Here is a 16,577-nt window from a genome sequence, read left to right on the forward strand (position 1 = left end):
TTGAATCCACACGTCCCGGCACAGCACTATCAGAATAATAGTGTCTCCCTGGCGCAATTTCTGATGTCATTGCACCACGATTCCGCTCTTGTGGCGCGATGATGTCAGAAATCATGCCGGGAATATGCTATCGTTCCAACAGTTTAGCACTATGCCAGGACATGTGGATTCAGCCCTGCATTTACAAAAAAGGGAAGTAAGGATTAATTTCCCCCACTGGATGATGACCCATCTACATACTTTCACTAACAATCGTGTCAAGAGCAGTTAAGATTATCTGACAGACACAGTTGAGCTACAAATGAATTTTAGATGCACAGTAACCAGCTTGGTCTCTGGGAAGAGGCATGATTGAAGGAACCATCCAGGAGTTTCCCTTTCAATAGTCAGTAGTGCTCAGCTGCGTCTTTCAGTTTTTCTATTGGCATCTAAATGTATCTCTAAAGGCTGTGAATTCAGAGCACCTTCTCAACCCCAGCCACAAAACATTCACGACATTAGATCACCTGAGGAGTATTAAGTCTGATTTAGTTCAACTGAAGTCAAAAACTGAAACATAGCGGCAGGCAACAGGGTTTCCACTATGAGCTACAGTAGATGCAATGCATGAAGTGTTCCCTGACCATAACCGACAACAGGGAAGCCTCGCTTTCACATATGAGTCTGATTTGCCATCTGTTGTGTTAACTTCAGTACAAATAAAATGCCACTGCTGGTTTATAAACTGCAAGTATAATTTTCCATTGGATGACAAGATGAATCTACCCAGTTGCAAATATGTACTAGATCTGTAATACCAAAAGCCTTAAACATTAGCCCAGCCCCGAGTCAAGAAGACTATTCTTACTAGTTCAGTATATACTAAATACAGATAACCAAATACCTAACAACAATGGTTACCTTTCTGAATCAGGACCTTGTTTTCTAAAGACGTCAGCTACCTACCTAGGGGTCTTGCAGTGATACAAATTGCTATCATCTATTGGGTTCCTTTTAAACTTCATCTTTTGTATTGCTAATGGTGGATTTTCCAATTTACAAGATGCTTTTTCCATCCAATTTCCAGGGGCACTGAACTAAAGAACAAAGGCCTCTCTGCAGACATGTACAAAAGAATACATTAAAAATAATACTACTTTGGCTAAAGAGAATCATTACACATTTGATGAAAGTGCAAACTAAATTCTGAAACACATGCAATAGATTCATAATGCCTACTTGCATGAAAAAGAAGAAAACTATGCTCAGGTGAATCTTTAGTAGTCATCTTACTTGGCTGTCACATACAGAAATTATGTCCATATATTAACAACGCTCTTGATTTCTTTTTAAAGCTCCTGGTTTTTCTTTTTGAAAAAGAAGCTAATGAAAAGCAAGATCATGGTGATACTAATTGCCCATGTAGGGATTTTACCTGTTCAATACTAGGCTTCTCAAATGGGGGACTTTCCAGAGATCCTTCTACGACAGGTTTCCCCATCTGTAATATGCATTTTCTCAAAAGCTGTTGGAAAAGTTTTTTTAAAAAAAAAGTTTAATGAATACATGTGAAAAACTGACATTTTAAAAATATAACATTGGTAGTCTTGCACAGACCATTCTTCATGATTTAGATTGCCAGTATACACCAAAATGTCATACCATCCTTTCTGAAACTCAAAAACTACCTGGGTATATGGACCCCATATGGATAAATTCATGAGTTTCTATTTCACAGAAGAGATGTGCTAACTGTTGCTTCTGCTTTGTAAACAGAAACTATTATGATTCAGAAGGCCATGATAACAGAAGAAAGAAAAAGTTACTAACTCTGATAAAGGTACTAAAGAAAGAAGATGGCAAAATGGAGCTGTGTTGCAGTTCAATCCTAAACAGAGTTACACTGTTCTAAACCCACTGACTTTAGGTTAATACTGTTATTGAGCAACTACTAAGATTACATATAGAGTGAAGGCACTGTGCACCCTCTGACTGAAGGATCTAGCCCAGAACTATTGGACTCAGAAAGACTAGAAAGATGGAACATGTCAAAATTGAAGATTGTTTCAGGTACGTAACTGTGTTGGTCTGCAGTAGAACAGCAAGATGAGTCCAGTGGCACTGCAGCGACCAAGATTTTTCAGGAGTATAACTTTTTGAGAGACAAAGCTTTGACTCTCAAAAGCTTAAACCCTTGAAAAATCTTGTAGGTCTCTAAAAGGTCTGAAGATGAAAAATTGAAATGTATGATTTTCCCTTTTAAAAAGACAACCAATGCCTTGAAAGGTAAATGCAGGATACAGCACAGAAGTTGTTCTGGAAAGCAAAAATGGCAACTTGCCTTGAACAAGTAGAAATAGACTTGCTTAGTGTCAGCATCTTCTTCTTTGTGGACACAGGTGAAGAGATACTCCACATCTAGCACGATCCCCAACAGCCTGTTCATTTCTTCTTCAGAGATATTCTCCAGATGGGAAACGTGAGCAGCTAAAAACAAACAGTTTGAAGCAGAGGGACTGAGTACACAGAGGCACCCAACGGAACAGCCTGTGTCAGAGATGGGCCACTGATAACTTCCATGTTTTATCTAACACCTATCAAAGTGTGGTTAAAATGTCACTTGTATGAAAAAGAATATCACCAGTCCGTCCATATTTTTGAACTGGAAGCTATTTATTCTCCCTTTCACTCCTTCGCGGACTTTTTTTCTTGCTGTATTAATTCAAAACCTTTATATTAACAGCAAATATTGGATTAATCATTATGCTAAGCAAACTACAGAATAGGGCTTCAGGAATATTGAAATACTTTTCTTGCTCTAGCAGTTTAATTAGCCTGAGCTCATCAGACATTCAGGAGCCAAGCATGGTGGGCCACAGTCCGTACATGGATGGGAGACTACCAAGGAAGAGTGGGGTTGCTACACAGAGGAAGGCAATGCAAACCACCTGCGCTCCCCTCTTGCCTTTAATACCCCTTGGTTTAGTCAGTGTTAAAATCAGTTGTGACTCCACATGAGTCAGTTGAGACTCCACGACTCCTTCTTCTTATTCTTCCTTGTTCTACTGTAATTACCTTTGCATTCCTAGATACTGTGCTTTTAACACACTCCATTGTTAAGAGCACAGCAAGCAGCCTTTTATTGTTTGAAAAAGGGCTGTGACCATATTTCCACTGTGCAAAGAACAGAATGTGAAAGATTTCTGGATCCATGCACAGACGCTGGCAGGTGAGGTACTTGGTTAACAGGTTAGTTCTGTGAAGACCTGCCGATCCTATACCCCAGAACCTGTACCAAAAGGCAAAGTCAATTATTTACAAAACTCCAATATTTGCAGAAGAGAGTCCATAATCTCAGGAGCAGCTTTATCTGCTGTAAAGCACAATTCTAACTCATTGTCACCAGTTGGTCTTCATGGATTAAAAAAAGCACAGCATCCCCTACATTAATCACTCATCCAACGTGCTAAAGAAACATTTAAAAAAATAAAAATAAAACAAACATTTAAAAACTCTTTTTACTAAGCCTAGTAGTATGTCACTGAAAGCTAAAGAAAAGTTAATGCATCAGTGTCATAAAAGCTTAATAAATGGTACTTATAATCATCTAACAGCAGGAGGCTAATTGGGAAATTAGTTACACTGACATTTTAATGACGGTGTGGTGTGAACTGTGAAGGCACTTTTGTCATCAGCTATTACCAATAGTAAAGTGGGAGAGAAAAAAAATTATTCTGCTTGTGATACAAGGTCCTTTTCTCCCTGTAGATATAACTAAATATATCTAAATGTACTGTACCAGTGGACCTCTGCTGTTACTAATAAGCCAGTTTACAGTATTACTCTTTCTCTTTCATAAAAATAGGATGACTTTCCCAGATATTTTGCAACTAATATCAAGTTAATAATAAACTATGTTTTAATTTAATATAGTTTGTGTTTCACATATTGCAACAATTAATGTTAGCTTGGTCGTTAAATCTGTGTATGTTGTTTGTACAATTCTAGAAAGCTGGTTCAGTTTCTGACAGTACTACTAAGCTGCCCCTTTTATTTCTGCTGAATTGTCATCTTAACAGATAAACAATCATGGTAGAATCTTTGAACTCAAAGTTTTACCAGATTATCATGATCAAAGTAACAGCACTCAAAGTGCAAAAAGACAGACAGACAGAGCTGGTGAATTTAAAATTCCCCATTTCCTTTTAAAATGTTGTGTATAGTTCGTACAAGAGCTGGTATCTTTGGGCTTCTGCCCGCTTTCTTGATTGCAGTGTGTAGCCCGCAAAACCTGCATAACTGATTCACAGTGTGATCCTAAAACCAGTTTCCTGGGATTAAGTCCCATTGAATAGACCTGAATGGGATTCTGAGTAGACCTACTGAGGACTGCTCCCTCAAACATGCCATTAAAGTTAAGCAGTTCCAATACAGACAGTTTACCAGCATGAGAAAACTACTTGCTTTTCTTTCTTAAGGCTGATTCACACATGCTTGCAGAAAGGGTTGGGGCTTTTTTTGGCAGCTGAATATTTTGCTTTTACTGAAATGTATTATGTTTGAGACTACATGAGACAGTAGGAAAGCTGTGTTCACAGTGCTTAATTTGCGATGATTCTGCATACACTGAGTAATCCGCCTTGAGTCTCAGTGAGAAAGGTGGATTATAAATTATGTAAATAAATACATGCAGCTTCTTAAGCAAATATACATATAAAACAAAGAGGACATAACTATTACTGGATGTGTTTCACCAGTGAAGCTGTTTCAGGAGGGCCAGAAGTCTGGAAAGCAATATGACATTTTGGGCCACTAAGGTCAGCATTTTGTTTTAAAATTTCAAACTGTGGCCCTGAAAATAAGCTTGGAAGTTGGAACTCAATGGCAGCACACACTGGTTTTTGCCCTCTTTCAGTTGTTGCTCAAAAATTCATTATCTACTGAAACAGTAGATAAATCAGGAAAATCAATCTTGCCAATAAAATTGCCATTGCTTTTTTTGCTACATGCATATATGGTGAGCATACACTCAGGGATATGATGTTAACAGTTCCCAACATGTGCACTTGCATAACAAATTATGTAGGACTGTGCCACTTATGATCTTCTAGGTTTCATGAGAATTCCTACGGGAATTAGATGCAGAAAAGCCTTCCATACTGGAATTTTCTAATGAGTTTGAATGGGGACACTGGGGACTACAAAATATTCAAGGCTTTTTACAAAACCAAAAATTGAATTTATATGTTTATGCCACCCCCGCCACTACCCAAACGTAGTACTAAAGCAAGTGTGGACCATAAAAAATAAAATTCAAGTTTACCATGTTTTCATTTATATTTTAGTTTATTCTGATATTTTATTCTCACTTCTTGTTTACTGTTCTGTTTTGAACACATCACCAAGAATGAGAGTTGTGAAAACGTGTGTGTGATGTTTTTATTGTGTATTACACTAAACTAAAATTAATTAAAATTCAAAGCATGATTTTCCTTTGTAATTTACTCTTACTTTCCTCAGCCTTTTGATTATATGTTAGGCCATGATTCCAAATAAACCGACTGAAACTGCAGAAAGGAAAAAGCTACAAAACGTACCAAGTGCATGATTACAGCTACGACATGGTTCGGTAAGACACACAACTGCCTGCTGCAAGTCTGCCCTGGGTGGAGTGGGAGGTGGGTTAGGGTTTTTCCAGCCATTACATTTACAAGATTCTTCAGCCTATAATTATAAGGGGGGGGGGGAAGAGAGAATAATTTCATGAATTTTAAGAATTAAGACATATGGCACATCATCAATAATGTTCATAAAGCAGAGACTAGAACATAATCATTCTGTTACTGTAAATACAGAAAAAGAAATGAGCAGCCATTATTTATAAAGCAATCATTTCCTATTAGACTGGTAAATATTAGTTGTGGAAGAGATATTGGCTGAGAAGATTGGCAGGGCTATTCCCCTAATGAACCAAATATTACACTGCAGTTTTTAGCATACGGTCCAGTGCACGCTCATGCTATAGAAGACAATGGTTTCTGTTCCTACAAGTAACACTTTTAGAAAACGCTTTTAAATTTTAATGGAATATATCATGAACTTTACCCACAAATTTCTCCGTCACAGATGTAACATGCACGCAAGACCATTGCTTCTGAAATAATGCAATAGCTTTAACATTATTGCAAACTACTGTTTCCATTAACTCTGAAATAGCCTATACTAAATAACTTGTGTTCATCATGTTCTGTTGTGCATAATATTTGTATTATAGCAATTGCTAAATGACACAAAGTATTTGGTTGTACTATCACGTAGCATTGGAGGAGAGGGAGAAGCATTTTCATTTGTTAATGCATCAATTTCTTACCACCTGATATAAGGGTTGCAGAAATATATTTTTTTCAACTTGTCAAGAGCCAAAAGAGAAAGTATCAGAAACTGTTAAAGCAACCATTTCTCATAATTTTTACATTTAAAAAAAATTGTACATATACCATGATAAGTATTTATCATGTCCTCAATATTTATCTGTCCTCAGTATGGGCTATGTAATCTACATAAATGCTTGCCCCCCTCTATATGCCTGTTTATAATAAGAAATACTGGAGTCATAACAAACATACATAAATATTAAAATTGGATTTTGTAATTATATCACGCTCTGACAACTCTGCCCCTACAATCCTGTTCAATAAACAAAGCTTGCAATCCTAAGGACGTTTTTTTCTGAGAGCAAGCCCCATCAAATAACACAGGACTTACCTCTGAGTAGACCTCCTTAGGACTGCACCCAAAACGTTATAAAGAAAGCACATAATCCGGCAGACTGTGCTATTACACAACCTTAAAACTCATAGAGGCTGAATAACAGCACAAAACCATAATGTTGCACAATAATTAGCATCAAAGATACAAACAAACAGATGTATGAACACTGTCATCAGCAGAGCTGAACTGCCAGGAATTCATTCCAACCCTCCCACAGAAACAATGAAAAGCACTTTGAATGGCAGAGGTTTTGCTGCCACTCAGTTGTATTTCTGGCTAACTCTTCCCAAATATGTTTTACTAAATTTACAATAATCCAGCCCACCCTCCCTCTCCCTCTACTTAAAGATATTTCAAAGATTTCATAAAACACCAATATTTCATAAAACATCTGACTTATTTTTCTGCAGTTGTTTAAGTCTAGTAAAACACTCCCAAATGTCAATAAAAAATTGTAAACATTCTTTTAAAAGAAAACTGTGGAGGAGTTCTATTAACTCGGGGACCATCTCAACCTTGAAAAGAACTTGAAAATAAAGGATTCACAGGATTTTCTGCCAACTCCAGTGCACACCGAGCTCATAGCAAGCTTTTTAGGGTTTTAGAGATTAATAATGCCAAAACAGCAATCACAAGTAAATTGTGAGCCAGTATACTTCTTTCTTTACAGTTATATATGTCATATACTCCCACTGGCTCACACCAGCTAAGAAGGTGGCAGGCACACTTTGAACCAAATGAACTCTTTGGGATAGTCTTCAAAGGCAAGTAACATTCAAATTAAGTATGTCTTGCTAAAATGTTCTATATGTTCTTTCCTCTCTCTCTCTCTTCTCCCCTCCTCTTCTGTATCTGCCCAGTTTTGATCAGGCATCTGATGAAGAGAACTTGATTCTCGAAAGCTTATGCTACAATAAAATTGGTTAGTCTTAAAGGTGCTACTGGACTCTTTTTGATTTTGCTAAAATGTATGCTTTCAGTTCTTGATCCCAGAAGGAAAAATGTTTTGCACAGTAGAGATACATTCCTCAGAAGGTTCAATTACATCCTGTTGAGTAGCTCTGAGACATTGGCAATGTTTTCCCCAATTGTCTCATGTAACGTGATCAAATGCCATTCCTCTGTTTTTGATTATAAAAGAACACACGAAATCACCCCGAGAATTTAAATCTGTGAGGTGGGCAATCAACTGAAACATTTAGTTCCCCTGAAGAACCCACAAAACATTATATAAACTACATATAGTATTTAGAAGGTAACAAATAAAGATACTGGCTTGGATCTCATGATAAATTTCTAGTAATGGAAACGGGGAGTGATTTTCCTGATTTCCCCCTTTCTGCTGCAGTTTTCTAGCTCCCCCCTCATTCTGTGCCCGGGAATCCTGTCCCCCCAGGGGCAGAATTTCAGATGACTTTGGGCTACAGCAGAAGGGGGAAGTGAGGAACTCCCATTATGCTAATGAAAATCCTTTCCATCAGTGGAGATTTACCATGAGATTCAAGCTTGTGGGTGCTTAGGTAGTCCACATACCTTATTCAGGATTGGCTGTAATTACCAATTTTCTAACAAAAGGTAAGCATTATTAAAATTCTAGCCACACTCTAGCTAAGGGCAGAACTATATCTTACATGTGACATGGACTAGCCACCAAGAACAGTTTTCCTCAAAACATGTATTCCTTATCCATCATTACGTCAAGCATTGCATGTTCGTCCCACCTTACATCACTGGAAGCTACTAGCAAAGGAATGCATGACATGCTGACACCAGTACATGTAAGAGAGCATAAACTTTACTGGCAATCTGGCTCAACACCAATAATCATTTTTAGAAGCAGTCCTGTGTCAAGTTGCTTTTGAAAAAGACCACTAAGGATAGATGTTGGAATCTCAGGATTATATGATCACTAACAGTAAAGCAGAATTTTATGGGAAAGTTACTATGAATTATTTTGCAAAACCTTGCATAAATTCTCAAATGTTTCAAATGCATGCTACTGGACAGATGGCTTTATTATATACACCAATGGGTACTATACTTTTATAAACCACAGTATTTTTTTTTGCCTAAACCAGAAAGAAATCCAATATTAGGAAAGTTGTTTTCTAGAATTTAGCAATTAACTTCACTATCATTAGGCAACTTTTTATTATTAAATTCCCTGAACCGAAACACTAATCAATGATGATTCCAGGCTGTAGAGACTCAAGCTGCACTGGAAAATAAATAACTATGGATTAGCTTTATGATGAACGTTTTTCTAATAATACATTTCAGCCCAAGGCATGGATTGCAGATTATATACACTACCTAACAAAGATCATTGTGATTAATTTATACATTTGACACATCAGATGATTACTGCCCTTTCTTCAAATAAATAGTAAACAACAAAACACTAATATTTAGGAAAATTAAAGTTCTGCCTGTGACTCGGGGAACATGAAACTAGTTCTGTATTCACAGAACGGACAGTTTTGAAACCTCTGGTGATGCAGTACCAGGGGGAAAGAGAAAATGCTCATTAAGGACAAACTCAAAAAAGTCCATGTGTATGATGATGGAGACGTAAAAGAGTTCTCAGGATCACAGTCTCTGTATAAGGGAACACACACATATGGAGATGCCTTATACTAAACCAGATCACTGGTCCATCAAGGTCAGCCCTGTCTACTCAGACTGGCAGCAGCTCTCCAGGATCTTAGGCAGAGGTCTTTCAGATCCCCTCCCACCTGATCCTTTTCACTGGAGATGCTGGGGACTGAATCTGGGAGCTTCTATATGTGGAGCAGATGATCTACCTCTGATCCATGGCCCTTCCCCATTTCTGTAGCTCAGGATTTCAACGTCCTTTAATAAAGCAGAGCATATTACAGTGGTTTGACCCGACCAGGATAGCACAGGTGAGCCTCTTGTCAAATCTCAGAAGCTAAGCAGGGTTGGTCTTGGTTAGTAAATTGGATGGGAGACCTCCAACAAAAATCAGGGTTGTACAGGCAGGCAATGGCAAACCACCTCTGTTAGTCTCCTGCCTTGAAAACCCCACCGGAGGTCGCCATAAGTCAGCCATAAGTGGTGGTATGCCCCACCATTACAGTGGTTTACAGATGTTTTTAATTTTCCTTCTGGTAAAAGACATATGGCACAGAAAACCTTACACAGCTGTAGTTCATATTCAAGAACTGTTGCACCGTGACTCATGACCTGGAATTCCCTGGTTCAAAACTTAGCTGAGCCATGAATTTGTCAGCCGGCTTTAGGCAAGTCACTATCTCAGTCACCCTTGTGGATGATAATACTTGTACACCTTACAGGCTTTTGTATGGATTACTTCACACATTAAGTAATTGTACGCAAAATGTGCATTTCATGTACAGCTAAAATATAAAGTGTGCATGTGATAAGCTCATGTGCAAGCACACATAGTTAGACAAGTATGTAGAACCAGGAGGTCAAGATTGGATGGAGCTGCATGTTGGACATACACTCAGTGGCAAACTTGATTTTAGCCACATGTATGAAACAGTCCTGAAATAACATATACGAAATAGTTTTAACATTTAGTAAAAGAGCAATATATTTTTAAAAATCTAGTGCCTTTCTATTAGGTAACATGAGTGGAAGAAACGGGCTAAGCAAATTATTAAAATTGATGGAAATGGCCTTGGTTAAAGCAACGGACAAAATCCCAGGGACTACATGTGGAAGGAAAACCATCACCGACACTGTTCCACAATCACTTGTACAAGAAAGAGCCTGCAGAAGAATTAACACTATAATATATCAGTTTCCTTGCTTCTGCTTGCACAAGAGGCTACAAGGTCCCGAAGAACCTCTTGTGTTAGTGGAGGAATAGTGTTGCGTTTTGCTGCAGTGTTCTTGCCAATGTTGTAGAACAACGTGTAGAATAGTCCTGTGAGCAGAAAAGATTTTCTGCACGCAGCCAGGCACCTTTGGTTTTGTTCGTGGTTATTTTTAATTGCCCTGTTTACCCACTGAACTGTTCATTTCCCGCTTTTGCTACTGGTCTCACCTTTTGGGTCACCGGTTTAGGGCCAAGTCTCCTCTCAAGTATTTGTTCACAAAGCATCAAATCCCTATTCATAAAAGTGTGCATCAAGTACAAAATATACAGAAATGGCTCAGAACCCCACAGGAATAGGAAGAAGGTTAAGTAATGGGATTTCCAACACATACTGGCACAAAATAGATTCTTACATAGCCACTACCTTAGTACAGGGGATGTTGTCTAAGAATACTGTTCTGAGGGCAGAATTATACTTCATGGGCATTGCATATCAATGCAAAGGTGTGCTAGTGGTTTTTCTGATTTTCTGCCAAATGGCTCCAAAATTAGAAGCACAGCTTTGAAGAAAAAGGCCTGAATCTGCAGGGGAGAAAGCACCCCCACCCACCAATTTCTTCCTGAAAATGTATCTGTCCTTACACTACAAATAACCAGAAAAGATGTGTTTGTGGAAAATGTTTGCTGAAATGATATGCAGTTATAGTCTAAGAGTATGTGTGTGTATGTATATAGTTAACATAACAAAAGTTAACATGACAATTAGCTATTAGAGAAAGTTCTTCAGAGTGGCCAGCACAGTTTGTGATCCAACATCCTGTTGCCCACCACGTGCAGATGCTGACCCAAAGGGAGCTTGAGAAACATTTTTGCTGGGTTGAATTTTTGCTGCCATCCCAGGTCTACTAATCTGAGCATGAGACAAGGAATAGGCTGTTCAACCTCAGGAAGTAGATCACCAATTGTTCATTTTCATTTCATTTCAAAAAATCATTTATTTTTCTATGCTGTCTTAGAAGTTCAACTACTAAAGTGAGGTCAGAAAAGCCCTCCCCCGCTGAAGTGAACATTTTGTCTTTGCTGTCTTTCACTTTCATCTGTTTTCCCACCACAAATGCTAATCTTCAGGCCTAGCAGCCTGCTGCTCCAGGGTCACCAGAAAGGCCAACACCCAGTCTGCACCCATCCGACTACTTCCCTACCATGCTATTCCTTGAAGACCTGCCCTTTCCTTTCAGCTCTACCTGATGTTTCCTAATTTCTAACAGAATAAGCACACATCAAAGTGACGAAGATTTCTGTCAAATAAATCTCAACCTAATGGGTGCTGTCAAACAAATAGGATGCAAAAAGGAATGAGGAATGAACGAGAGAGAGAAGCAGATAAGCTTAATTGTGTTGTGTGGCTGCTGTCTTTAAGATGCCAAACACATACAGAAACAGGTAACAAATAAGTTAAATCTTTAAGGATTTGGAAAGCAATACAATAGAGGAAGGGATTTTAAAGTTAAAACTTGCATTTCTATCTCTTTTGCAGTTATTCCCACCAGTTATTCAGAAAGAAAAACAACTGTCTCTTAACCCCAACCTACATGGGAACAGCATGAAAGATTTTTTTGTTTACTTGCTTGATATTTTGCCTTGTGTGTCAGCAAAATATTAAGCAAAGCACCAAAAGCATTTCACTTTTAACCACTCAAGTCTCAGAGGAATGGATTCCACTATATAGCTTCAATTCCATTGGAAAATATTTCCAAGAGGAGCCTCTCTTTACTCCCAACACAAATATTTAAGGTTATAATCCTAAACATACTTAGCAGGAAAAAAGGTCGCTGACAGAGCATTGACTTCAATGGACTTAAAAGGGTATAATTCTGCTTACGTCTGAAGATAAACTCAGTATAAATTACATGCTCGTGATATTTAGGACTACATTGTCAGTATATAAAACAAACAAAATGCAGGATAGAATCTCAGTATTACACTTGATTTTAGCCAAAAGGCCAAGAAGCGATGGTAACAGAGTTTCCACAGAGGAGTATCTGAGTACTTTCCTCCGTCAGCCCAGCATTTTTTCGTAAGTTTTTGCGTGCTGCACTATTGGGAGGGATCCTTAAAAAAAAAATCAATGAATGGTACAGAACTGTAGTGTTTTAGCAATCATCATTTTTTAAAAAAGAAAAAAGGGAAAAAAAGAAAGTACTTTAAAAAACTTCTGGTGGATCAGCAGGGGAAAAGCAGCTGTTAGGGGTTGTTAGGGAAAAAGAATGTACTGATGTGAGCATTACCAACCTCAAGGTGAGGCTTGGAGTTCTCCTGGACTTACAGTTTATCTCCACACTACAGAGATCAGTTCCCCTGAAGGAAATGGTGGCTTTGGAGGGTGGACTCTATAGCATCACATCTCCATTGAGCTCCCTCCCTTCCCCAAACTCCACCCTCCCAAGGTACTGCCCCCAAATCTCCAGGAATTTCTAAAGCTGGAGTTGGCAGTCCTATGCAGGTCAGGATCTTTGAAAATGCACACCTTTCCATGCAGATGATGTGATAAGGCACTTGGACTCTGCCCCCCCACCCAAAAGTTTATAGCAAAGCAGGTTTGGGAATGCTCTGAAAACAGGATAAGGAAGATTAGAACACAGTGTCATGTGGATGCTCTTAAAAATAAAGTGCTCTATATCTGGATGCCAAAGCAGAGAAAAGCCACGTGGACACAACTGCAATATCCTAGAATCTGAAGCATTATTCCCGTCCAATGTGTGTGTGATCAATTCAGATCGATTTCAGCTTATATCTGTACTTTTTTTCTTTAAAAGAGGTGCTGGTTCTCATGATGTTCACCACCGTGGAAGCCCAAGCCCAACAGCCAAAAGAGGTGTTAGTACCGGTGCATGCCACCAGAAAAAAGCCATACTTTATGTTACTCTGCCAGCGTAAGCAGTCCAGTGGAGTTAGTTGTTACCTAATCATTGCATTATACTAACATAAAACTAACAATAATAATTCTGCCTTAATTAAAACAATGGTTGATCCTCTATTTATTCCTCTGCCTTGACTGAACACAGCAAACAATAGGCAGCTAATTTTATGGGAATTTCTTGTGATTGGCCCCCCCTAGACACCAAGGGGCTCAATGCGATGGAGCCCACTTGCCAGTACATCTTCTTCCATGAATGCCTGTCCATGAGCTGATGTGGCATAGCCTGCCAGTCAGTTGGGGCTTGGCACTACTGCTGGCTCCACAATGCCTGCTGCCAGTACTTGGGGTCTGAATGCTGGGGATACAGAGGAATCTGAGCAGTGTTCCAGCTGCCGGGAATGACCTCAGGATCTCTCCACCCCCCCCCCCACACACACATGCTCCCAGAACAGGCTGACCTTTCCCTCTTGGCTTCACCTCCATCTAGCACAGCTTTTCCCTCTCTGTGCTCCTTCCTGGTTTTAACCTGTTACTCAGTGTGTGAAAGAATCTTGGTCAGTCCCTTTGATCACACAAGCATCCTTTCATCTCTTTTCCCTGCATTGATCCAGAATTCCTGCTATGGCTACCCACATCTTCCCTCTTCTCTAGATCGCTCCCCTGTTATCTGCCCCTTCTTTTGTCTTTCCTTCAGCAAGAGGCTTTCTGTTATTCCCTGCGGCTTCCAACTGGGAAAAGAGAAAGCATCCAGGATCTGCTGCAGCAACGGCATTGCCCCTGGCAAAGAACTGGCCTAGGCAGCCACCTACAGCGGCCTGGTATCAATCAGGGCCCTTTCACAAATATTCCCTGAGCTTTCCTATCATCCCCAGATCCATTGCTTGGACCTGCATACCAACTTCGTAGCGATTATTTTTCCTGTAGTATTTGCATTTATACACCCTATGACATTATTGAAATGCCCTTGAAATTGAGTTGTACTCACTCAGTGTGTAATCCATCTTGAATCTCAGTGAGATAGGTGAACTACAAATAACCTTAAAAAAAACCCCAGGCTTCCAGGGCAAGCCCAACCACCTGTATGCATCACCATTTAATTCAGGCAAGTCACAAACCAGATATCAGAGTCAAAAGCAGTTCTTGTCAAATATTTGAAGTAATATGAAACTTCAAAATACTGAAAAGGTTCCCAAAGCTTTCACAGTTCATTCAAAATCAAAAAGAGTCCAGTAGCACCTTTAAGACTAACCAATTTTATTTTAGCATAAGCTTTCGAGAATCAAGTTCTCTTCTTCAGATGCCTGATATCAGGCATCTGAAGAAGAGAACTTGATTCTCGAAAGCTTATGCTAAAATAAAATTGGTTAGTCTTAAAGGTGCTACTGGACTCTTTTTGATTTTGCTACCACAGACTAACACGGCTAACTTCTCTGCATCTACAGTTCATTCAGAGTCTGAATCATCTGCCACTGAGGTCTACACAATATGTAATAAGAATATGCAAACTGTGTTGGCTCTCCTCTTGCAGGTTCTATGTAATACACTCATTTCCAACATGCATTTTTCTCATTCACACACTGCATTAAAAAAAAACTTAGATGCTTGGAAAAGGCAGCACACAAAGTGACCTCTTTACTTGGAATGTAAATGCTACAATTGTGTGTGTTTAATGCAGTATTCTGCTTGGTTCCATTTACTTTCAGTGCAATCCGAAGCAGAGTTACCCCCTTCTAAATCCATATAAATCAAAGGGCTTAGGCGGATGTAACTCTGTTTAGGGCTGCCCTGCTAATCTAGCTTTCCTTTACTGTAATAAAAGAAAGATCCTCGGCCCTGCTCTCTTCTTGTGGGGCTGTGACCTCATCACATTACCGATAGGCCATTTTTGTTAACCACCGTAGCCCGCAGAGTGAACAAACCAAAGTCCCCTCCTCCTACAGCTGTCAGCCTGTCAAAACAAAGGCTCTGTTGCCAAGACCAGTCAAGGGAGGGGGCGGGATAGGAGGAGCTACAGCTGCAAAACCCCAATCCGATCTCTCAGCTCAGCTCCCTCAGGCAGGGCACACAACTAGCGAGAGAGTGCTGAAATGGCTGTCCGACAGGAGGGGGGCAGCAAGAGGAGGGGGGTTGTTTATCCTTGGAAAGGAACGACACAGCAGGCGCGTCAAGGCGTGTTTGCCTCACTGCCAGCTCCCGTGTTGATGTGACTAGCAGCTGTGGCAGCAGGGCTTTACCAAGCAAATAATACAGGAACCGCTGGCACATCCTGCTGGGTCCCAGTCTGCTTATCTTGAGAGAAATGTGATTTCGTGGCCTCCTGAAGACTCCATCCTGCCTCACGCAGCCTAAAAGAGCATGTCCTCTCAACTATTTGCTAGGTAACTGCTTCCCAGATCCTCTCATCCTTGGGGTCAGTAACCTAATAGTTGTCAAAAAAAACCATAACTCCTTTCAAAAATCACACAAAGAAGACGGCATAAAGAAGGATGCCCATGGAGCAGGCTGCAAAGAGATGACAGACGGGGAACTTTCAGAGAACGAGGGGGAGCAGCATTTTGTGGGAAGGAAGTCCTGGACACCGTGTAGGGCAGCTGAGGAGGAACTGGGTCACTTGGGAAGAATGGTATGGGGCTGCCACGGTGAAGAATATCCCAGGCAAGAAGCAGCTTTGGGAATTAAAAGGGTCAGGCAGCAGCACAGAACTACATGAGCGTTGCAAAGAGTGTAAGGGAAGGAACTGGGAAGAAGTGCTTGGCTTGAAGGGATATGAGTGGCAGAAAGCAACAGTACTGTGAAATGTGGTTTGTGGCAAGCTATAATTTTAAACTTTAGGCAGCTCTAAAACATGGGTTTCATGCCCAGGTTGAGCCATTGGAAAAGCTGTCGTGGACCATGAGCAGAATATATTTCCTTTTCAATAAATATCCACACCCTTCCCACACAATGTGGGAACTGAAGATTCACAAAAAGCAAGCAACCAACAGCTTTCTAAGACAAGGGCATGCATCCAACCATCCATGGACTTCCTAGAGCAGGGCTTTCCCACTTTCTCCTCCCCCTAATGATAGGCTGCTTTGGAGGTCTTTCATTCATAGGATT

The 16,577-nt window shown here is 39.9% G+C and overlaps 1 protein-coding gene across 3 annotated transcripts in view; it reads right to left on the minus strand.

The window, feature by feature from the left end:
* KAT2B (lysine acetyltransferase 2B) overlaps nt 1–16,577 on the minus strand; it is a 42,387-nt gene that overhangs the window by 24,640 nt on the left and 1,170 nt on the right. For all 3 annotated transcript variants that reach the window (XM_054991508.1, XM_054991507.1, XM_054991510.1), the window contains exons 2-4: nt 5,577–5,703; nt 2,321–2,466; nt 1,415–1,504 (exon numbers count right to left, since the gene is read on the minus strand). In XM_054991508.1, coding sequence (XP_054847483.1) covers nt 1,415–1,504; nt 2,321–2,466; nt 5,577–5,703 — 363 coding nt within the window. The remainder of the gene's footprint in view (nt 1–1,414; nt 1,505–2,320; nt 2,467–5,576; nt 5,704–16,577) is intronic.

The sequence above is a fragment of the Eublepharis macularius genome, chromosome 11, assembly GCF_028583425.1.
Source record: "Eublepharis macularius isolate TG4126 chromosome 11, MPM_Emac_v1.0, whole genome shotgun sequence".
NCBI lineage: Eukaryota > Metazoa > Chordata > Lepidosauria > Squamata > Eublepharidae > Eublepharis > Eublepharis macularius.